General features: G+C 44.2%; 1 protein-coding gene and 1 long non-coding RNA gene across 2 annotated transcripts in view; both read right to left on the reverse strand.

The window, feature by feature from the left end:
• The window catches only part of LOC109105801, a 54188-nt gene extending 44431 nt beyond the window's left edge, over window positions 1-9757 (reverse strand). The window contains exons 1-2 of the long non-coding RNA XR_006154635.1: window positions 9660-9757; window positions 9394-9453 (exon numbers count right to left, since the gene is read on the reverse strand). This is a non-coding gene — a long non-coding RNA (uncharacterized LOC109105801). The remainder of the gene's footprint in view (window positions 1-9393; window positions 9454-9659) is intronic.
• A 2688-nt stretch (window positions 9758-12445) lies between these two features.
• On the reverse strand, window positions 12446-20467 carry LOC109106442 (scavenger receptor cysteine-rich type 1 protein M130-like). Its single transcript, XM_042722616.1, has 4 exons — window positions 20321-20467; window positions 12792-13103; window positions 12531-12646; window positions 12446-12472 (listed from the first exon to the last, which is right to left on the reverse strand). The coding sequence occupies exons 1-4, from the start codon at window positions 20430-20432 to the stop codon at window positions 12446-12448; spliced, it is 567 nt and encodes a 188-aa protein (XP_042578550.1). The 5' UTR covers window positions 20433-20467.
• Between the last annotated feature and the right edge of the window lie 2847 nt (window positions 20468-23314).

Genomic DNA, 23314 nt, shown 5'->3' on the forward strand with positions numbered 1-23314 from the left:
CACATGCATTAAGCAGAAAAATAAATAAAAACTCTGTTCCAATCTATAAGGGTGTAAATTGAACTCACACACCTGCTTTATCATTGGAGAACTGTTGTATGATAGCGACATCATCATAGTTTTCAGTAAGTCATCTACAACAAAATAATGAAAAATGAAATGCATCCATCAAATGAACAAAATTTTGATATTGAAACTATACATATATACACACAGTTACACACGCATTATATATATATATATATATATATAATATATATATATATATATATATATATATATACACACACACATACATTGTGTTATTATTTGTATAGATATTTGTATGTTTTAAACATGTAGAATTTATTATAATGTATAAGTAATAAAGTTGTTACATTATCATAGTTCTCTGGTGTGATTTGTTGCTTTTCTAAATGAGTTAAAAACAAAGAGAGAACAGACATAAGTCAGGGCAGAAGGGAAAGATGGGATAGAAGTACAGGGTGTTCAGTGAATTGTACTATTGTTGATCAATATACTAATTGTTCAACTGACAACACATCTTTCCAAAAAACTTTCAGTAATCGAAAACTTTTTGAAAATGATGTGATCTAGAACCTTTGTACAGTGCATGCCACTGTTAAGACTGTAAGTCTGTCCCTCACATCCTCATTTTCATCCACATACAATATGTTACCTTAACTAAGGTATATAAACAGAAACAGGTTTACTGTTCACAGGCACAAAAGGTTAAAGAATTGAAACCCATCAGCTGAAGTCACTCACCGGATGGGCCTTTAGTGGTGGAGAAATCATTATGGTATTCAGGTGTGGCTCTTTCCAGGGTTTCTACAGACATGAACAAGCTAAATCTAAGACTTTTAAAAACCTTTTTAATATGACCTTATTTGAAATTTAAGACCTAAACTTGTAATTGTTACAGTACAGATGGGTCGGAGATGGGAGATCACAGGTAAGGTGGTTTATTAACACAAGCAGATGGAATAATGAACACAGGTGAATCAAATAGCAGTGGTAATCATGACTGGTGAGTGAGAGTGCAATGATACTGTCCTTTGTATTGAGCAGAGTAGAGATCCAAGTGGCAGTAGAGGAGTTGAGACGTTGAAGGATGAAGACACACACACACACTCACGATGAACACAGGAGGTAACTTGGAATCGCTGGAGACAGGTAAGTATAACACTGGTAGTCCTTGAAGTAAGCAGGTAGGCAAGCCCTAGATGCGAACGAGACCAGACAGTGGCTGTGTATGTGTGAGTGTCTTTTATGTGCCAGTAGATTAGGGTGCTGACGAGGGGCAGGTGTGTGTGATAAGTACTCAGGTGAGGGGAGTGCCGCTGTGATAGGATGGTGTTGGAGCCTGGCGTGTCTTGTGACAGTACCCCTCCACGGCCCGCCTCCTGAGGGCCGAGGACCCCCGACATCGTGGTGGTCTTCCCCTTCCCCGGAGGGGCAGGTCTGTTGGGATGAGTAAGCGTGGAAGGTGTCCTGCAAGTTCGAGATTCGAAGTATGTCGCTGTGTGGAACCCATGGCGTTCCTCAGGAACATAACCTTCCCAGTCCACAAGGTACTCGAGCTGCCTACCACGGTGACGCGAGAATCCAAGATTTCCACTGAACCTCGTTAAGCAGCACCGTCGTCCAGGATGAGTGGAAGGGGGGTTTCAGCTGCGGCTACGCCTGGCTCTGTGGAGAGAGGAACAGAAGGATGGTGAGGTTTCAGGAGTGACACATGGAATGTGGGGTGAATGCGATACTCAGGTGGAAGTTGAAGCCTGTAAGTGACCGGGTTGATCTGCTCCATGATGGTGAATGGGCCAATGAACCTGGGACTCAGCTTACGGCATGGTAGATGCAGGCGGATGTCCCTAGTTGACAGCCAGACCTTCTGTCCTGGTTGATAGGCTGGAGCTTCAGAGCGGTGAAGGTCTGCTGTCATCCTGTGTCTACGTAGGGCCCGTTGTAGCTGGTGGTGGGCTGAGTCCCAGACCCTCTCGCTCTCTCGGAACCAGTAGTCAACAGATGGTACGTCCGAGGGGTTCCTCCCCAGACCAAGGAAATAGTGGAGGTTGGCAACCGAAAGTGCGCACTGGAATGGTGTGTGAGTCCGGGTAGATGGTTGGCGCAGGGAGTTTTGTGCGTACACGGCCCACCCCAGGAACTGGTTCCAAGAGTCCTGGTGGCCGTGACAGAAGATACGGAGGAAGCGACCGATCTCTTGGATCTTCCTCTCCGTCTGCCCGTTTGACAGCGGATGGTATCCCGATGATAGGCTGACGGCCACACCTAGGAGTGAGAAGAAGGCTCTCCAGACCCGAGAGATGAATTGAGGTCCTCTGTCTGATACGATGTCCTCTGGGATGCCAAAGTACCGGAAGATGTGGTTGAACATGAGCTCCGCGGTCTCCATGGCAGTAGGCAGTCCCTTTAAAGGAAAAAGGAATCAAACGACAGGATTTAGTGTATCTATAAACAAAAAGATAAAGGTACAGTTTTTGTATTTTGGTAGGTCCGTGATGAACTCCACCCCTAGGTGTGACCATGGTCAGTTGGGAATGGGCAGAGGTAGGAGTTTGCCAGATGGTAGATGACGTGGACTCTTATCTATGCGCGATTCCGCATATCCTTGCACGCATTACCTCCACACATCCTTGCACATACCTCCTCATCCTTAAGTGTTCCCTTAGCAACGAGAGGGTTTCATTGACCACCCCCGGGTGGCCAGTGCCTAGTGAGGTGTGAGCAGAGTGGATGAGTGGAGTGCGCCGTGTCCTGATGATATACTGCAAGCCTGGCGGGCAACCCGGCGGAGTATTGGTGGAGGTATTGGAGGATGGTATGGTCTCCGTGGACCAGGTGATCGGGCTGACGATGAATTTCTCTGGGAGTACGGCTTCAGGCTCTTCAGAGCTTTCCTCAGGTGTGTAACAATGGGATAAGGCATCAGCCTTGACGTTCTTGGATCCGGGTCGATAGGGAAATCGATGAAATTAAAGTGGTAGAAGAATAAAGCCCAGCGGGCTTGTCTGGGAGTTAAGTCTCTTAGCCATTCGCAGATACTCCAGGTTCTTGTGGTCCGTAAGTACCCAGAAAAGATGTAAGATGCTTGGTAAAGGACAATGAATGGATTCTTTTGGTGCTTACATGATGTGACCTGTTGTCGTTTTGTTATATTCTGATGTGACAGGTTGAGGTTTTGGTGAAGAAGGCACATGGATGGAGTCTGCTGGGGTTCCCCTGCTGCTGAGAAAGCACCGCTCCTACTCCTGTGGTGGAGGCATCAACCTCCATGACGAAAGGCCTGTCGGGGTCGGGATGGACCAGGAGAGGAGCGGTAGTGAAGGCTTCCTTAAGGGTATTGAAGGCCTCCGTGGCAGCTGGGGTCCAGGACAGAGACTTGGGCTTATTTCGGAGGAGGTTTGTAAGTGGACTGGTGATGGAGCTGTAATCCTGGATGAAGCGGCGGTAGAAATTGGAGGAGCCGAGGAATCATTGGAGTTCCTTTATGGTAGTGGGTGTTGGCCAGTTCCTGATGGATGGCATCCACCTTCCCCTCGTCCATCCGGATGCCACTGCTGTTGATGTTATAGCCAAGGAACTGCACTGAAGGTTGATAGAAGGAGCACTTTTCCGCTTTCAGGTAGAGTTGGGACTCCCTCAGGCATTTCAGGACCTCTGCAATGTGGTGCGGATTGATGTTCTGCCATGCTCGAGGGAGTAAATCAGGATGTCATGCGATATATAGACCAAGGCAATTTGTGGAGAAACTCCCGGAGCACCTCATGGATGTAGTCCTGGAATAATGAGGAGGCGCGCTGTGACCTTCAGGCCACCATGCGGCATCACCGAGGGTACTGCAACGAGGTACTCGTAGTGTCCAGTAGGTGTTAAGAAGGCTTTCTTCCACTCGTCCTGCTCACGTATCCGGATGAGGTTATACGTGCTGCAGAGGTCCAACTTGGTGAAGACAGTGGCACCACGGAGATGTTCCAGAGCTGCTGGGTGGATATCTGAACTTGACTGTGATGTTGTTGAGAGATCGGTAGTCAATACATGGCCGCAAGCCTCCGTCCTTTTTCTCCACGAAGAAGAAGCTCGAAGCAGCAGGGGAAGATGATGGATGGATGTAGCCTTGAGCCAGAGCCGCCTCCTGATGTATTCTTCCATGGCCTTCTCCTCCGGGATGGAAGGGGATAGATCCTTCCCCCTTGGTACTGACTCACTGGGGGAAAACAGATCAGTGGCGCAGTCCCATGGCCGGGTGTGTGAGGCAGCTTGGAGGCTCTCTTAGGGCAGAAAACATCACTGAAGGGGGCATAACACGATGGTATATCCACTGACCGTTTTTCAATCGGTCTGTCAATGGATGTAGCACAGACAGAGAGCTGTTCAGGAAGTGGAGAGGATGGAACAGGAAACCCGGAAAAACAGTCCATGAAACAGGTGTCACCCCACTTCAGGATTTCGCCAGTCTTCCAGGAGATGACAGGATTGTGCTGCTCCAACCACGGGCACCCTAGGATCACGTCAGCGGTGGATTCCTCCAGAACCAGCAGATGGATCTTCTCAAAGTGAAGTAGGCCAATTTGCAGTTGAAGTGGGCCGACACTACTGCGAACCTGTCTCCTGCTTAGCGGCCTTCCAGTTATTGAGTGGATCTGGTAGGTGGATGGCGTTGCCATGGTCATGAGGTTGAGCTGACGGCAGAGGGAGCCAGAGATGAAGTTGCCGGCTGACCCAGAATCAAGGCGTGCATTGACTGGAATGGAAACATCAGCAGCAGTAAGTGTTACAACAGTGGTGAGTGGCTTCATCTGATTTATGGAAGGAAAGATGGCACTCACCATAGAACGAAGAGGGCGTATGGGGCATGTGGAGAGGATATGCTCAGGAGATCCACAATATATGCACAGATTCTGGGTCAGCCTTCTCTGCCGTTCAGTCACTGTCAGACAAGTAGAATCCACTTGCATGGGTCCGTAGGCTGGTTCTGGAGGGCTGACGGGTTCTTATGCTCAGGAGATCCACAATGTTGTGGCTGGGCCTGGTGCTCTTCGGAGACACGACTGCATATCAGTGGCCCGAAGCTTGCGCGAGAGTTGGATGAAGCGTTCAAGCCCGATGGTGTCCTCATATGCAGCAAGATGCAACCGCACTCGTGGGTCCAATCCTTGACGATAGGTAGTCAAAGCTTGTTCATTCCACCCACTTGTGGCCGCGAGAGTTCTGAACTTAAGAGCATAATCATTCACAGTCATTTTGCCTTGTTTTAAATTGTAAGTTTCTCACCAATAGATGAATCAGGCGGGTTTTCTCAAGACTTCTCTGAAGTGGTCAACAAAGCTAGAATACGACTGAATGACAGGATTATTCTGGGTCCAAATGGAATCGGCCCATTGAAGTGCTTTACCTTGTAACTGTGAGATGATGAATGCTACCTTGGATTTTTCGGTGGGGTATAAGTGCGGTTGCATCTCCAGGACCAGCGAGCATTGCAGGAGAAATCCGCTGCATTCCTCCTCCGAACCAGAGAAGGGCACTGGTTTGGCCATGGGACTGGTGTGCACAGAAGGTGAAGAAGTGGTGGCGTTGTTACCGGAAGTGCTCGCAGGTGGTGAAGGTGATGGATTAATGGTGAGTGTTCGACAGAAGACGTCACGAGGTCCTGAAAGGGGTCTGGATGGCTCATGCTTGTGTCAGGCGGTTTAGGTCCGGTCTTCTGTTACAGTACAGATATTTTCTATAAGTGTGCATTATCTTTTGAGTCAAATTCTTAGATTTAATCTGTGAATTAGAATGATAAGACATTTGGGCTGTTACTGAGTAAATTAAATCAGTATCAACAAAATGTATATTTGCAATCCAGACATAAGCTGCACCTGAAGTGGCATTTAGAAGTATTTACACACTGTTTAATGCAGAACATGAATGCATTTAACCTGCAGTTACAAATGCATAAATAATTTGATATATTTAACATAAAACGTTGAATACTGATATTTGAAATGATTTAAAAAATGAAAAGATACTAATTTAAATGTGAAATTAAAACCACCAGTAGGTGGCAGCATGTCATTGTTAAAGGGATACTCCACCCCAGAATGAAAATTTTGTCATTAATCACTTACCCCCATGTCGTTCCAAACCTGTAAAAGCTTTGTTCGTCTTTGGAACACAATTTAAGATATTTTGGATGAAAACCTGGAGGCCTGTGACTGTCCCATAGATTGCTAATAAGTGAGTCACTTTGGTTGAACCGAATCGTTTAAATGGGCGATTCATTCAGGAACGAAACACCGTCATGTTCCTCAAAGACCCAAAACAGCGTGGTGGCTTTGTTTGGAATTATTTTTGCTGGGGAAATAGTGCAAAAACAGGCAATAAGGTGTCTAAAACGTAAGTCTCTTAATAAAACTTTTAGTTTATTGAACTATTGTAAAAAAAAAAAAAAAAAAAAATTTCAATCACATTTGCATATGGTAATTTTTGGAGGGAAAAAAGGCATTCTTCTAAAATGTATTAACTATATGAAGTAGTATAAATAGACACATTTTCTGCCCATGTGTCTTGAATTTGTGATAATTATTATTGTAATCACAAAAACTCTTCTCAAGTCTACATGCCATGATGGAGAGATTCAGACGTAAGAACACTCTCAAAATCACAAAAACTCTTCTCAAGTCTACATCGTTTGCGTCGTGAAAATATTGAGAAAAATAGCTCAGTTGTCATTGTGTTACTTAACTATATGATGTTATGAATAAACTAATTATTTTGTAACTTACTGCAATTCTCTCTGATGACGCAGTAACATACTGTGGGGAAGAAAAAAATCTTCGGTCTGTCCAATGATTGTAGACAGACTGAAGATATTTTAGCGGTAATGTGACCAAAAATACAGTATTTAAGACCCATCGAATTTAAATTTAAGACATTTTAAGACTTTTTAAGGACCCGCAGACACCCTGTCTTTAAGCAGAATTTGCTTTAATAAAAAATATAAAAATGAATGAATGAATGAATGAATAAATAAAAACTGTGGTGTCCTGTTATTCAATGTTATGCTAACTAAGGCCACAAGAGGGAGATAATACGAGTTGGGGAGAGAGGAAAAAAGGAGAAATGAAGTAGAGTGTGGAGACGAGCTGTATGTCTGTTAAGGACCGTTCAACTGCTGTGGCCTGGCTTCATATCGCTACCTGAAACACAGCATATTGGTGACGAGGCGACCACGATTGCTGCAAAGATGGCATCGGCTGCACCATTTCCTAGCTTCTTCTTACCTGCTCCGGGTGATCCCGTGATTCCCTTCAAGACATGGGAACGGATGTTTCAGAATTACCTGCTAGTGATTGACGTCCAAGGACAGGAATGGTCAGAAGCCAGGAAAAGAGTCTTACTGTTGCACTGCCTGGGTACTGAAGGGTAAAGGAGTTCAAAGGAGTTTGGAGTTTGAGTCTGCTTCTATGGCCTGATCTGAGCTGTCTGCCCTGCGTGCTCAGATTGAAAAGGGTTGGCCAGCTTCAGCAAAAGCCCTGGGTTCTCAGCTGCAACTGTACCTCAAAATGAGACATGAACTTTGTGTGACCAACAATCTTGTGTTCCGGGGTTCACTTTTGGTGGTTCCAATGACACTGCGCAGAACTATGGTCATAGCACATGAGAATCATCAGGGCATAATAAGGACCAAACAGCGGTTGCGTGAGCTGTATTGGTTTCCCGGAATGGATGCTATGGTTCAAACTCAGATTGCAGCATGTTCGTTGTGCCAAAAATCAAACAGGACTGCAAAGACTACTGCTTCTCCATTACAGCCAGTGCCTCTCCCTGACACTCCATGGTTGAAGTTGGGTTTGGACATAGTAGGACCCTTTGAGACAGCTGCTTATGACTGTAGATATGCTATTACTCTGACACACTATTACTCAGGATGGCCAGAGGTGGCGTTTACGCCTTCCATTACGACATCTGTAGTCATTGGATTCCTGAATTCTGTTTTCAGCAGATATGGAAACCCAGAATGTCTGGTAACTGATAATGGACCGCAACTTACCTCTTCAGTCTTTATTGCTTTTTTGGATGAACGGAATAATCAAACACATCAAGACGTCCGTGTACCATCCTGCAGCTAATGGGGCTGTGGAAAGATTCAGTAAGGTTCTTAAAGACTGTGTGCAAATGGCCGTTCTTCAAGAGCGACCATGGAAACAAGCTGTCTTGGACTTTTGCAGGCCTATTGTTCGACCCCACATGCAATGACTGGTGTTTCACCATTTGAACTGTTGTATGGTAGAAAAATAAGGACCAAACTCACTGTGTTTACACATAACTCCAAGAATACACAGGACAGGGAAGTCCGACAGCGAGTGTCGATTTGTCAGAATAGAATGAAGCAATACTCTGATGCGAAACGAGGGTTTAGATTTGTCAGAAGTTTCAGGTGGGAATAGAGTGCATATTCGAGGAAACCAACACTACGTCCCCAAAAGGACATCCAAAGTTCACACAACATGTGGAAATAAAAGGAACAAGTTGGCCCAAGCACGTACAGATTGACGGATGGATGACTGTGGCATTTGTCTCACTTATCCTTGGTCCCACTAGTTGGGAAGCCAACTTCAAATGAGCCTGCTGCTGATGTTTCAGAGACAAATGTTCTGAATACTGATCAGGGTTTGGAAAGGTATTCTGTTAGACAGCGTAAACCACCATTTTGGCTGAAAGATTATGAGCAAAGATTGTAAGCAAGTAAAAGCATACAGTGGGTTGGATTACTGAATAAATTGTACATAAATATTAAAATAAAGCATACAGTGGGTTGGATTACTGAATGCAAGTACGTACATAAATTGAAGATGGAGACTGAATATATTTATTGGTATGGTTTATTTGTGTTAAGAATATAAGGGATGTAGTTACAGTTCTCTAATTACTTTAAAGGGAACTTTGTTATAAGGTGGAATGTATGTATGTTATTATTGAAGTTATTAAATGTTTTGAGTAATGGGTACTAAGTGAAATTGTTATGGAATGGGGGAGCTGTGGTGTCCTGTTATTCAATGTTATGCTAACTAAGGCCACAAGAGGGAGATAATACGAGTGGGGGAGAGAGGAAAAAGGGAGAAATGAAGTAGAGTGTGGAGACTGTTAAGTGTAAAGAACTGTTATTAAATGAGTTATGTGACCCATTCAACTGCTGTGGCCTGGCTTCATATAGCTACCTGAAACAACAAAAACCATATCTAAATTTTGTGTTGAATGGTGTATATATTTTCTGCTAAGATAACTTGCTATGTGAATGTTTTTAATTAATTATATATGCATTATACAACATACAGTACATAGGGATTAGTAGCGGGTGACATTACTATATTTAAGTCCTCCAACCTGAAAGAAGCTCATCAGCATCTTCATACCCAGAATGCTGTTCTTCGGAGAGGACACTTCCTGTTATGGAGTAGAACCATCAGACAGATGTTCACAATCACAAATCTGCCAAAACCCCCACTTCCATTGGATCACTCAACACGAATACTATAATTTAAAATAATACTCAAAGTCCCACACATAAATCAGTGTGATTTATTCACTCATCCCTCTGTATAAAGTGATTGTCCTGTTGATAACTATAAATCCAGTACACCAATACTCACCCCTCTGAGTGAAGAGACTGTGTCTGTTAGTGGGTCTGTGCTGAATCTCCTCATAAACCGCCTCAGTCTTCATCTTGTGTCTCTTCTTAGAGAGAGCTGTGAGTGTAGACAGACAAACCTGCTGTCAGTTCACTAAACATGACTGATCACACACTGAATAAGACACAATATGACAGTCTCTGAATCTCTCCTACCTCTCCTCATCACTCTGTTCTGCTGAATCAGTATAAGCAGTGGCACTAAGAGCAGTAGGAGCAAAACTCCCAGAACAATCACAAGCACTGGGGGGATGGAGAGAGACGCTGCTGGAGGAGTTTGTGGAAGAGAAACTGATGTTGAGCGCACTGGAGGAGAAACTGGAGGAGAAGCTGATGTTGTTGTGGCAGGAGTAGTGGACACTGACAAATCTGTAAAATCTGTCAAAACAGACACAAGCACGTTCAAAGCTATGAATGTTCTGAATATACCAATATTACACACTTTAAAATGGTCTAAAAATAAATATTATTCCTCAGTATTTTGCTGTGACCTGCACAGGTGAGTCCAGCGTGCTCTTTGTGGGAGCAGTCAGTGTGGTTTTTCAGGGAGAGAGGACAGTCCCACAGGTGAATCTCATTCCCTTTGCACTCAACTCTGTTCATCCACACAACACCTTCACCAGCACCAAAGACTGAATTCCCATCAGCCCTCAGTGCTGCTCCACAACCCAGCTGCCTACAGACCACCTGAGCATCGCTGATGTCCAACTGATCATCACAGACTGAGCCCCACACAGCGTTATGATACACCTCCAGCCTCCCAGAGCACCGGCCCCTACCTCCACTCAGTCTGAGAGGAAGATGCTCTAAAACACACAAAAAGGTAGATACGTTAATTACCAGCAGAGTACTGTCAGAACAGCAGCGTTTGCACAGAAGTATGTGTGTTTTATCTTTTGTATATTCCAAGATGAAATCCTGCTGGTTTCTCTTATTAAAACACCATTATCTTACATCCCTGTTGAAAAAAAAAAACAGCATATGCTAGTTAGATATGTTTTGAAGCATGGCAGCTGGTTTAAGCTGGTCATGTGCTGGTGCTCATAACCAGCTTTTAAGCAGCTCATGACAAACTAAGGACCAGCTTAAACCAGCTGCTATGCTTCAAAAAATACCTAACCAGCATGTGCTGGTTTTTCAACAGGGGTTGCATTCAACATTCATAATTTTCATGGCTGTTTCTGTTAAATGAACTTACCTGAACACTGTCTCTGATGGGGAGATGTGGAGCATGTCAGAGAGCTTTGAGGAGACTCATGACTCTCTTGTTCTGTAACAACAATTAAATTGTTATTAAATGTATTCCACACATCTTCTCAAAGCACTAACAGAGGATAACTCATGTATTGTTCACTGATGGAAAAAGCATCTGTTTTACCTGAGCAGATGATTTTGGCCACTTCATCTTCACCACAGTTATTCTGTCCCCAAAATGAAGATGGACACTGCCATAAATTTGAATCATGTGGTCGACATGTAACTTTATCCAGCCAGTTAGGAGCTGATTTCAGTCTTGATGTAGAATCAGACAAATCACCAGATCTTCCACAGTTCAGCTCTTGACAGATCAGACTCGCTGTGTCTCTGTCCATCTGGTTGTAACACACATTACCCCAGGATCCATTGTAGAAAACCTCCACATTCCCTTCACAGCCCTCAGTTAACCTGATCTCTTTAAACTCTACAAAAAAAAAAAAATTAAATCACTGAATTTTGAAAAATTTGAACATTATGAACACATGAATTTTGAAATGTGTAAAACCTTATACTTAATTTCCAGTGTAAAAAGGTTAGCAGCATGTTTACCCTGAGCAAAATGACTCCCTACATCCCTCCTTGTGATTACAGTCATGTTTTCCCCAGCCGAAGAAGAGCAGCTCCACAGGGACATCTCATTCCCCTCACACTCCACCTCATCCAGCCATATGGGTCCAGAACCAGGACCAAACCAGGCTGGTACCTGCTGGTTACTGAGGGCCACTCCACACTGCAGCTGTCTGCACACCACATGAGCATCTTTAATATCCCAGGAGTCATCACACACTGTCCCCCATGAGCCGCTGTGGAAAACCTCCAGCCTCCCTGCACAGTCTCCCCCAGAACCCACCAGCCTGATGGACCCGCGACCTGATATTCAGAGAAAGAAAACACATTGTTCATCACGAACACCTGAAGAATCTGTCCAGATGTTATTTGTTGTTCTCACCAAGGCAGGTGATGTACAGCTGCTTTGTGTGGAGCTGCAGTTGAGAGTTTGTGGAGAACTGCAGTTCCCCAGATGAGCTTCACTCCCAGAGCACTGGAAGCCCGTCACACACTGCCATGACTGTGTTCAGGACTGGATGAAGAGGAGCCGTAGAAGTTCAGCACAGAGCCACAGCCCAGCTGTCTGCAGACAACAGAGGATTCAGCGAGACTCCAGGAGTCCAGCAGAACTCTCCTCCAGACCTTATGGATGAAAACTTCCAGCTCCCCCCCACACTGTCTCTCTCCAGACAACCGCACCAGACCATCATGAAGAGCCAGAGAGGAACCTGAATTTTGTTAGAATGTAATGAAATAGTGTTTATAAAATACATTTAAAAAAGTTTTTCAGTAACATAACGCTCTCAAAGTCCAATAAGTTTACCAGAGCAGATGACTCCAACATCTCGTCTGTGAGAACATTCGGCTCGACTCCATGAAGAGATGGAACATTCTGAGAGTTTTGTTTCATTCCTGTCACAATCAAACACATCAGCCCAGATTTCACCACTTCCCCTCTCCAAAACCAGTCTGATCCCACAACAGACACAGCAATCCCACAATTCAGCTGTCTACAGAGAACACTGGCAGCTCTTCTCTTATCCCAGCATGCATCACAAACTGTGCCCCACTCTTTGAGGAACTGAAGCTCCACTCTTCCAGAACAAGAGTCTGAGCCATTTATCAGTCTGAGATCAGTGTAACCTGAGCGAAGTAAAGAAAGTTCAGAAACAATGCATAAAACATTCTTAAACTAAGCTGTCATTGGATTAATCACATTATAACTCAAACCTTAGACATGACCTAGGGTCAAAAACAAATGAAGAGATGTTGAATATTTATACTTAACCAGAGCAGATCAGTCCCACAATGTTGTCAAAAGTGCAGTTGTGTTTGAGTGATGATATTGAACAGAATGATATATGAGACTCATTTCCTCTGCACTGAATCTCTTGTGTCAACATCTGAGTGTCTCCTTTGTCAAAAGCAGCTGCTCCCAGCACCTGTACAGGAGCCCCACAGTCCAGCTCTCTACACACAACCTCTGCATCCTGCTGGTCAAAGACAGCGTCACACACTGACATCCACGTCTGATCATGAAGTATCTCTAACCTCCCAGAGCAAAGATTAGACCCATCAGCAAGTCTGGAGCGTTTGTGACCTGTTTATATTGCATAAAAGTGAGCAATAGGTGAGCAGGTTTTGGATGTGGCAAGTTTTACATCCAATTACATTTTCTACTTATATATAAATTGTTTTAAATATTTACTCTAGTACATAATGAAAGGGTTTATTAATTGAATTTCCCAAAAATGAAAATTGTAATTTCATTGTAGTCGTTATTCCCTGAAAATACTTCTTGAAGCTGGACAGTTGAGTTCACCAATGCCTTTAAATATGGATGGTTTGGTGTTGTTATTTTTTTTTTTATTGAGGTGATAATTATTTATTATTATTTGATGTATATAATGCATATTTGGCGTGCTGTCCGGAGAAGGGCTCCGAGCTTGGGAATGGCCCGAACCTAGAGTACCCCCAAAAGGCAATAGCAAAAGGACATCCGCCAGACTAAGGACCCCCCCACAATAGCATTGAGATCTGGCGGGGCTGATATTTGAAAGTCAGCTGGTTGGCAGGCCGGAAGAGCCTACGTACTCCGGTGGGAGTGACTTATACATTTGGAAAGGTAGGCTCTCACCGGCTGCTGGTATCGGACTCACGTGATTTGGGGCGCCCGGTGGGAGGGCTCGAGCCGCTGCTCAACCGGAGCACCTCACTGCATTGGAATGGATGAGCCCTACCGGGCCGATGAAGGAGGAGCAGCGTGACTGAATAGCCCGATCAGGAGGGCCCGAGTTGCCTCGACTGGAATAGGTCACAGTGTTGGCGTACAGGCAATACTGGCTGATGAGCCCCTGCTAATCAGTGGGCAACCAGGGCAGAAAACTTACCGAGAGGGCCCATGAAGCCTCCGACTGGAGATCGAGACTCAGGACGACGGATGTGTAGGTCCTCTCAGTTAAGCAGCAGATAAACAGGCTTTGGGCCGCGCCGGCAAAGAGGACTCTAGTGACATCCAACGGAGATTAATACTCCACGGCATCAGATGGATAAGACCTGTTTGTGGGCAGCAAGTAAAGAAACCCAACGGGGAGCACTCGACGGTGACATCTGACATGAGCACAATACTCAACGGCATCAGGCGGGTAAGCCTCGCCGGCGGGGGAGTAGGAAAAGGAAAACCCGACTGCGCGAGCGAGGCTCGCATCCGATGGGAGATCAGGACTCAGGGCATCGAACGGGTAAGCCCCTCACCAGGCGGGGGGAAAAGATTTGGACAGCATTTGGCAGGAGGTCAAGACTATTAACGTCGTACGGCTGAGCATCGCCACCCGTCAAACAGGAACGAAAAGTTAAGTGGCCGTGAGACTCTCGCCGACGTTAGATGGGAGCTCAATACTCAAGGCATCGAACGGGTAAGCCTCTCCGACCGTAGCATGGAGAAAATAAAGTTTATGTGGCTGGGAGACTCTCGCCGACGTCCGATGGGAGCTCAATACTCAAGGCATCGAACAGATAAGCCTCTCCGGATGCAAGACGGAAAGGTAAATTTGTGTTGCCAGGAGGCTCTTGCCGGCGTCTGATGGGGGCTCAATACTCAAGGCATCGAACGGGTAAGCCTCGCTGACCGAAGGAGGAAAAGGTAAGGGTGTGTGGCCGGGAGGCTCTCGCCGCCAATGTCCGATGGGGAGCTCAATACTCACAGCATCGGACGGGTAAGCCTTTGTTGACCATAGGATGAAAAAAGTAAGTTGTCTAGCCGGGAGACTCTCGCCAACATCCGACGGGAGCGCAATACTCGCAGCGCCGAACAGGTAAGCCTCGCTGACCGTAGAAAGGAAAAAGTAATGTTGTTCTAGACAGGAGGTTTTCGCCGACGCCTGATGGGGAGGTAAATACTCGCTGACATCAACGGGTAAGCCTCTCCTAACATAAGACGGAAAGGTAAGTTGACTGGCCAGTATTTGGCCAGACAGTGAAGGTTTTTTTTTTTTTTTTTTTTTTTTTTTTTTTTTTTTTTTTAAGTAAGGGAGTGTAGCCGGGAGGCTCTTGACGGCATCTAGTGGGAGCTCAATACTCACGACACGGACTGGCCAGGTTCGCCGGTAGTCGGATGGAAAGGCCAAGATCACTTGACTGGGAGGGCTCTTGCAGTATTCGACGGGAGTGTAATACTCACTGCGGCGGACGGCTAAGCAACACCGATAGTTGAAAGAAAACAGTCACCGAGCGGAGAAAGCTCTTGCAGCACCTGCCAGGGAGTTCAAAACTAAGAACAATTTGGGTTGTCTAAATGGGTAGATGCTATGAGGATTACTTGGTGTAACCGCTTAAAAAATCTGATGAGCTGCTTCCGATAATGTGTCAGAAAATCTTGGTGCGGTCTTTGCATTCGAAAGTTAAGCGTACAAAAAATAAAATAAATAGAATTTCCTGTGCCAGTGTACCCAAAATAAGTGCTATGAATCTGGATGCATAGGCATAACTCTGAAATCTGAGGTGATGTCAGATGGACCCAAGTTGCCAGCCAAGTGCTAAGACCCATGAAATATATAAGTTTTTTTTTTTTTTCTCTTCTCCCAGAATTTCAGAAGTCATCAAGTGTAATCGAGGTGATTATGTTTCAAAACGGCAAGTTATACGGAGCTGACGGATCGATTAGAAGTTTCTAACCCCAGAATTCTTTTTCCAAGTAGCCACCCAGTGGCTAATGCAAAAACTGAGAAGCGGAAGGGCATCCGAAAGGGCTGATCGTTAATGGGTATGGACCGGTGTTATAGTTTTGAGAAAAATATATCTGTTTTTTTTATATATAGTGTTGTGGAAAAGTTTTTTTTGTTAATTAAATATTTGTTTTTTTTAAAAGTTTGCTGCTAAACTGCTTTTAGATTTTGTTTCAGTTGTTTCTGTGAAGTACTGAAATATAATTACAAGCACTTCATACGTTTCAAAGGCTTTTATCGACAATTACATGACATTTATCCAAAGAGTCAGTATTTGCGTGTTGGCCCTTCTTTTTCAGGACCTCTGCAATCTGACTGGGCATGCTCTCAATCAACTTCTGGGCCAAATCCTGACTGATAGCAACCCATTCTTTTTCATAATAACTTCTTTGAGTTTGTCAGAATTGGTGGTTTTTGTTTGTCCACCCACCTCTTGAGGATTGACCACAAGTTCTCAATGGGATTAAGATCTGGGGAGTTTACAGGCCATGGACCCAAAATTTCAACATTCTGGTCACCGAGCCACTTAGTTATCACTTTTGCCTTATGGCACGGTGCTCCATCGCGGCTGGAAAATGCATTGTTCTTTTCACCAAACTGTTGTTGGGTTGTTGGAAGAAGTTGCTGTTGAGGGTGTTTTGGTACCATTCTTTATTCATGGCTATGTTTTTGGGCAGAATTGTGAGTGAGCCCACTCCTTGGATGAGAAGCAACCCCACACATGAATGGTGTCAGGATGCTTACTGTTGGCATGACACAGGACTGATGGTAGCGCCACCTTTTTTCTTTCTCCGGACAAGCCTTTTCCAGATGCCCCAAACAATCGGAAAGGGGGCTTCATCGGAGAATATGACTTTTGCCCCAGTCCTCAGCAGTCCATTCACTATACTTTCTGCAGAAGATCAATCTGTCCCTGATGACTTTTTTTTTTGGAGAGAAGTGGCTTCTTTGCTGCCCTTCTTGACACCAGGCCATCTTCCAAAAGTCCTTCGCCTCACTGTGCGTGCAGATGGCTCACACCTGCCTGCTGCCATTCCTGAGCAAGCTCTGCACTGGTGGCACTCCGATCCCGCAGCTGAATCCTCTTTAGAGACGATCCTGGCGCTTTGCTGGACTTTCTTGGACGCCCTGAAGCCTTCTCTTTTTACAAGAATTGAACCTCTTTCCTTGAAGTTCTTGATGAACCTATAAATTGTTGATTTAGGTGCAATCTTAGTAGCCACAATATCCTTGCCTGTGAAGCCATTTTTTATGCAATGCAATGATGGCTGCACGCTGCTTTTGCAGGTCACCATGGTTAACAATGGAAGAACAATGATTTCAAGCATCAATTTCCTATCTCCTTTCTCTAAACATGTCAAGATTCTGCCATTCTAACCCAATCAGCCTGACATAATCCAAGCCGATCTCCAGCCTTGTGCTCAGTGGCCAACATTCTCACCTGAGAATATACAAGATGATTACCGAAATGATATACTCAGCAATATGGTAATTTTTTGATGTCATTTGAGGAATTTTGGGTTTTCCTGAGTCTGGAGGAAGACTGGGGAGAAGGAAATGCCAAAATGCCTGAAGTCCAGTAGTCAAGTACCCATAGACAGTGATGGTCCAAAACCAGCAAGTGTCACCTGCCAAAGCGCTCCACTGTGTCAGTTGGTCAAGGGCAGGCCAATGCAGCCAGCTATCAGGGAGATTTTTGAGCACTTATGCTTCCATCTGGAAAAAGCTTTATGAGATGAAGATTTGTTTTTCAGCAATGACCTGGCACCTCATCACAGTGCCAAAACCACTGGCAGGCCTGGGTATCACTGACTAAGTGGTATTTACCGTGTTCCGAATGCCCCGCCAATCCTCCTGACCTGGAACTCCCCATAGAGAATCTGTGGATATTGTGGAAGAGAAAGCTGAGACGCAAGACCCAACCCTCAGAAACATCCGATCATATATGCTACACACCGCAAAGCCCCCAAATGACTGGTGCATTGAGTGCATAACTGTATTTGGGGATTTTTCCTATGGTAATAGTTCGTGCATCATGAACAGTGAAAATAAATAGACCGAAGATCTGCAATAAATCTGCTACAGTAAGTCAAAAATTATTATTATTATTATTTAGTTATATGGACATTATACATCAATAATCATATAATATAATCTGCTGATTTAATAACCCAATTTGAAGGGCTCGCAATGAAAAATGGCAACCTTATTTTTGATGTCCACATTCAAATCAGTATTGGGGATTTTCTCCAATAGTTTATGATTGCTGTAGCAAAAATTATTTGTTTATTTAAATTCAGGAGATTAAGTGTACATTTGATTGCTGCAGCAAAATGTTTAGGCAAATGCAAATGAGAATTAAATTGCACAGTGACATGGAGAAACAATTATCGGGAAGTTGGTGCCCTTTGAAGGCTTTTGACAATGCATGTACATTATATTGTTTAAAATACGTTAAGTTTGTTCAATAGAACAGTATCGTTAATTGCTTTTCATACCTCTTTTAAACCGATCACCAAGGTCTCATTGCTATTATATATGTATTTCAGGTAATTTTAAGGCTATTGTTTGATAAGGGCCAGGTTTTTTTTTTTCTTCCTTTTCCTCTCTCTTCTTCTTTCTCCTTTCCTTGGCTTCTGTGAAAAGCGTTAAGCTGCTGCAGCAGTGGAGAAATATAGATAGAGGCTCCTGCGGGAGCAGACACTGCAGCGGCGAAATATAAATAGAGGCTCCTGCGGGAGCAGACACTGCAGCGACAGTGGAGAAATATAAATAGAGGCTCCTGCGGGAGCAGACACTGCAGCGACAGTGGAGAAATATAAATAGAGGCTCCTGCGGGAGCGGACACTGCAGTGGCAGTGGAGAAAATAGGGAAAAGCTCTGGAGAAAATGGGGAAAAGCTCCTGAGGGAGTGAAGAGATATAGATAGAGGCTCCTGCGGGAGCGAGAACTGCAGCGGGGTTTTTTTTTTTTTTTTTTTTACTTTAAGGTTTTTGGTTTTTAGGTTTAATGGATTTTCTGGGTATCACGCGAGAAGAAAAAAGTATTGAAAAGCTAGCCGATGCATTGCGTTGGCTAGACTTGGAGAGAGGTGCCTAGTAATACTCACGTCACATGTGAATTAGGTTGTACTTGTTGATTGTTTCTTAGTGGTAAACCTTATTTTTAGCTGTACAAAACAGTTGGTTTTTGCTGCCTTGATATTGAAAATTGATGTGCCCTATCATTATTTTAATCTGTTATCTTAATTCATGAACACTCTAGTTTGTACTCCAAACAGTTTTACTGTTTACCACTTGCGTTGTTATTCTCCTCGTTATTTAACTATAGCAGCTAATGAAACGGAAGTCTCACCCATAGGCTCACTTCCGTGTTGAGGAAAAAGGTGGATAATCGATAGTCGTTTAGCTACATAGCTGAAATCATTTTCTCGCAAATCAATCTTTTTCATCCGTTTATCTGAGTGAAGTGTAATTTAAAATACGGGAAAAAATACTCACGAAATTAAGAAAATCTTAGAAATGTATTTGTATTCTACGCCATTTTCATGCATGTGGCTGAAAATAATATCAAGATCCTTGTGTCACAGCGCCTTTAACAACTTTCAGCAAACCAATGGCACCTTTTAGTGACTTACCTAAAAATGTATTTGCAACACTTACTGTGCAGCTTAGCGAGAGCTTGAGGCCCGGCTGTATGATGACGCTGCGGCCAGATGAGCCACGGTAAAAGGGGTGAGTCGAAGCTGGAAGCCAGTGAGGCTTTGCTGCGGTGAGATCGTGGCCTGGCCCAGGCTCGTTGAAAGCCTGCCGCTGCGAGCCAGCGCTTAAGAAGAGCGGGGTTTTGTGTGCCGCAGGGCAATGGAGGTGTCGAGTCAGGCGAGTTCAGGGGCCTTGTGAGTTTTGCCTGATATATTGGCCGCCCTGTTGTTGTGGATTTAGAAGTGAGGTTTGGCGGATTGTTGGGAGACTAATGCTTAGATCGTACAGATCCCCCCTTTTTCCTTCGCGAGGACGGAGTCGTGGAATTAATCGCGGTGGTAGATGCGAGGTTAAGCCTTGGCGTCGTAGGGATTGTGTGGCTGGTCGAGCAGAGCAGCTGCGCAGTAATAGAGCACCGGAGCTTCAGCGTGATTGTCTGGGCGGAGAAGGAGCGATCCTGGGCCCGCAGATTGGCCAGAGAGGAACTGAAAAAGTCCCCAATATAGACCTTGTCTTCCTAAATGAGAGAAGCTGAGTCTGCCATATAATGGCAAAAGGTGCAAACCGAATGCTGATAAACCGGCCAATGGATAGGGGGGTAAGTCAGCTGTATTTATACTCTAGTGTTGATTATCTTAAGTGAGCTCCACCTGTGCTAATTAGGCGAAGTATCTGACGTACTCCTCCCGAACCTTGTTAATAAAACATCATATCATTGTGAAAATGCAGTTAACTAATCATGGCAAATCTACATTACTTTCAAGTTGCCTAATTCTTAAGTGGTAAGAGGTATGCAGCTAACCACATCCCAAAATATATATCTTTATTTTCTTACGTAATCAAGACAAAATGATCAGAAAGTGAGGAATGCTTTGAGTTTTAACTTTATTCACCTGAGCATGTGACACCAGCATCATGATTATGAGTGCAGACAGGTTTATTCCATCCTGCTGACCCACAGTTCTTCAGTGTAGACTCTGTTCCTAAACATGTTAGAACACTCATCCAGATTGGTCCTGATCCTTGACCAAAATAGGCAAGACCCACAGCATATACAGTTTATGTTCTGTCCAACTCTCTACACACCACTGCAGCAGCAGGCATATCCCAGCAATCATGACACACTGTTCCCCACTGACCTCTATGAAGAACCTCCACTCTACCGTTAGCACAAGGACTGTTACCATTTACCAGTCTCACATGGATTACATCTAAGAGAGAAAGACAGAGACTAAAATCAATCAATCATTCTAAATAGATGTCATTGTGTTTAAAATTGGCATAACTACTAAAATAGATTAAAAAAGTAGACAAAACTAAAAATAGAAATATACATTTAAAAAAAAAAAACATATAACAATACAGTGTTATATTTTTATGAAATTTAGTTCATTCTTTGAAGCTGTGGGTGTGGTGAGGGCCACAACAAGTGCAATGGGATGCATAGGATCCTAGTTATGCTACTAATTGCTCTCATATTAATCTTCTTACCAGCACACTGAAGCGCCTGTTGATCATCATGAGAGCAGCTGTGTTTCTGTGAGGCTGGATTTACATCCGAATCTGAGATTCATTTCCTCTGCATTGAATCTCTTGTGTCCACATCTGAGTGTCTCCCTTTGTCAAAAGCAGCTGCTGCCCCAGCACCTGTACAGGAGCCCCTGGGCCAGTCCAGCTCTCTACACACAACCTCTGCATCCTGCTGGTCAAAGATAGCGTCACACACTGACATCCACGTCTGATCATGAAGTATCTCTAACCTCCCAGAGCAGCGAGAACCTCCAACCAGCCTGACTCCTGCAGTAGTGAGAGAAAATAAAAGTTCCATAAAGATTGTTATCATAAACAACCACATTTATCTAAAATAAAATGCAGACTTTACTATAATAACTGGCAATAACATTTACTGACATTATTTGTTCCATTCAATGGCTCTTGGGACAGATCATTATTTTTATGTGCATTCAAATTGTTACAAATGTTATTAAACTATGATGCATTATACATATTTTTTGTGAATGTACATGAACTAATGATATTTGTTGATTATACTGCAGTTTAGTTGTAATGTAAGTGTTTTAAAGTGTTCACCCTGCCCCGGACGGCAGATGGAAGTAGCATAATTGCTAACTCTCGGTACAAAACTCTTTCGAAGATTACGTAGTTGTACATTGTCCCCGGACAAATAATATTAATATATAAATAAATAAAAGGATTGGTTTACATGTACATTGTACTTTTTATGCATTTGCACACATTTTTGATGCACACAAGAAAAGCTACTTACAGATGCTTCAGTATACATTTTATCAGTTCCTGCATTCCCTAAGAAATCGAACCTAGTGACTTGGTGTTGCCAACACTTGTGTTAAGAAATAATAGAAATCGTGGATGTAAAATTAAGGCATGTGGATCACCGGATGTAACAGGTTAAATTTTTAGACATCGCACCGACCATGACTCCGCATCTGTATCATGATTACAGGCATATCAAAAAACTGCGTGTCCACAGTTCTCATGTAGTCTCGATCCCAGTACACCTCATAGTCTTTAGTTCAGTATTGCCCTGCCCTGGTCCCAAAATAGCATCGCCACAGCATCGACAGGTTCTCCACCGTCAGCTCTCCTACAACCACTGCAGCAGCAGCATATCCCGATCCAAAATCACGCACACTGTTTCCCCCTGACCTCATGAGAACCTCCACTCTACCAGCACAGCGACTGTTACACCACCACCTCACATTCACACGGTCGGTTATTAATACGAAAACAAAGACGTCTACTAGAAAACAGAGCACAATAGCAGTAAGAAGATCCGCATAAAGCGAGAGAGGAAAAAATCTTTCATACCAAAGTCAAAAATTTACATAAGATTCAGTGAAAGTAAATAGAACTTTGGATCAATACCTGCACACACCATCCCAACTTATTATCATGTGAACAGTTGTATTTGGTGGGGCAGAGTATCTTGCCACAGGTGAATCTGAGATCTTATCCTCTGCACTGAATCTCTTGTGTGCACCATCTGAGCCTCTTCCTTGCAAAAGCAGCTGCTCCTCAGCACCTGGACAGTAGCCCCACGATTCCCGCTCTCTACACACCAACCTCTGCGGTCCTGCTTGGTCATAAACCAGCCGTCACACACTGACATCCACGCTGATTATGAACGTATCTCTAACCTCCCAGAGACGCGAACCTGCCAACCACCTAACGCCTGAAAAAACATGAGTAGGCAATTAACCTATCAAACACCGCACTACTTTCTTTATTTCTTTCCTTTTCTGTTAACAAAATAAGTGTTGAGTTTACTGAGCACTACGCGCACGTCTTCTCGGACACACACTTTGAAACCCCATATATGATCCACACCTTTTCATTGTGGACTCAGATTCACACCCTATGCTTATTCATCCGGGGCGAATCGGTCCGTGATCCAGTACACCTAGGCATCCTCAGACAGCTACAGTTTCTCCACAGGCCAGCTCTCCTCGACCACCACTGCACAATCACAAATCCCAACCCACATCACCGACTGTTCCCCACTGACTCTATGAAGAACCCTCCACTGTCCCATGCCAGGACTGTTTCCATTAACCAACCGTACATTTATGTATTTCTGTGCACAGTAAGGGGAAAAATTTTGAAAGATCTATCAAAATTAATAGTCTTTTCCTGTGAACAGGAAACCTACCTGTACCACCAGTTTTTCCCCGCCCCCCCCACATCATTGTCATGAGAACAGTTGTTTTCATGTGATGGTAGTTGACAGAGGTGATCTGAGATGCTTGTCCTCTGCACTGAATCTCTTGTGGGCCCACAGTCTGTCATGGCTCCTTTTGTCAAAACACTGCTCCCGCCTTGTACAGAGCCCACAGTCCGCTCTCTAC

The sequence above is a fragment of the Cyprinus carpio genome, chromosome B4, assembly GCF_018340385.1.
Source record: "Cyprinus carpio isolate SPL01 chromosome B4, ASM1834038v1, whole genome shotgun sequence".
NCBI classification, from domain to species: Eukaryota; Metazoa; Chordata; class Actinopteri; order Cypriniformes; family Cyprinidae; genus Cyprinus; species Cyprinus carpio.

Coding starts and splice junctions, on each gene's coding strand:
- LOC109106442 (XM_042722616.1), bottom strand. CDS start 20,432: ATGAGTGTTCTAACATGTTTAGGAACAGAGTCTACACTGAAGAACTGT. Junction 13,104..20,320: donor TGCTGGTGTCACATGCTCAG/GTGAATAAAGTT, acceptor CAATATAAACAG/GTCACAAACGCTCCAGACTT. Junction 12,647..12,791: donor TGTGGGACTGATCTGCTCTG/GTTAAGTATAAA, acceptor TACTTCGCTCAG/GTTACACTGATCTCAGACTG.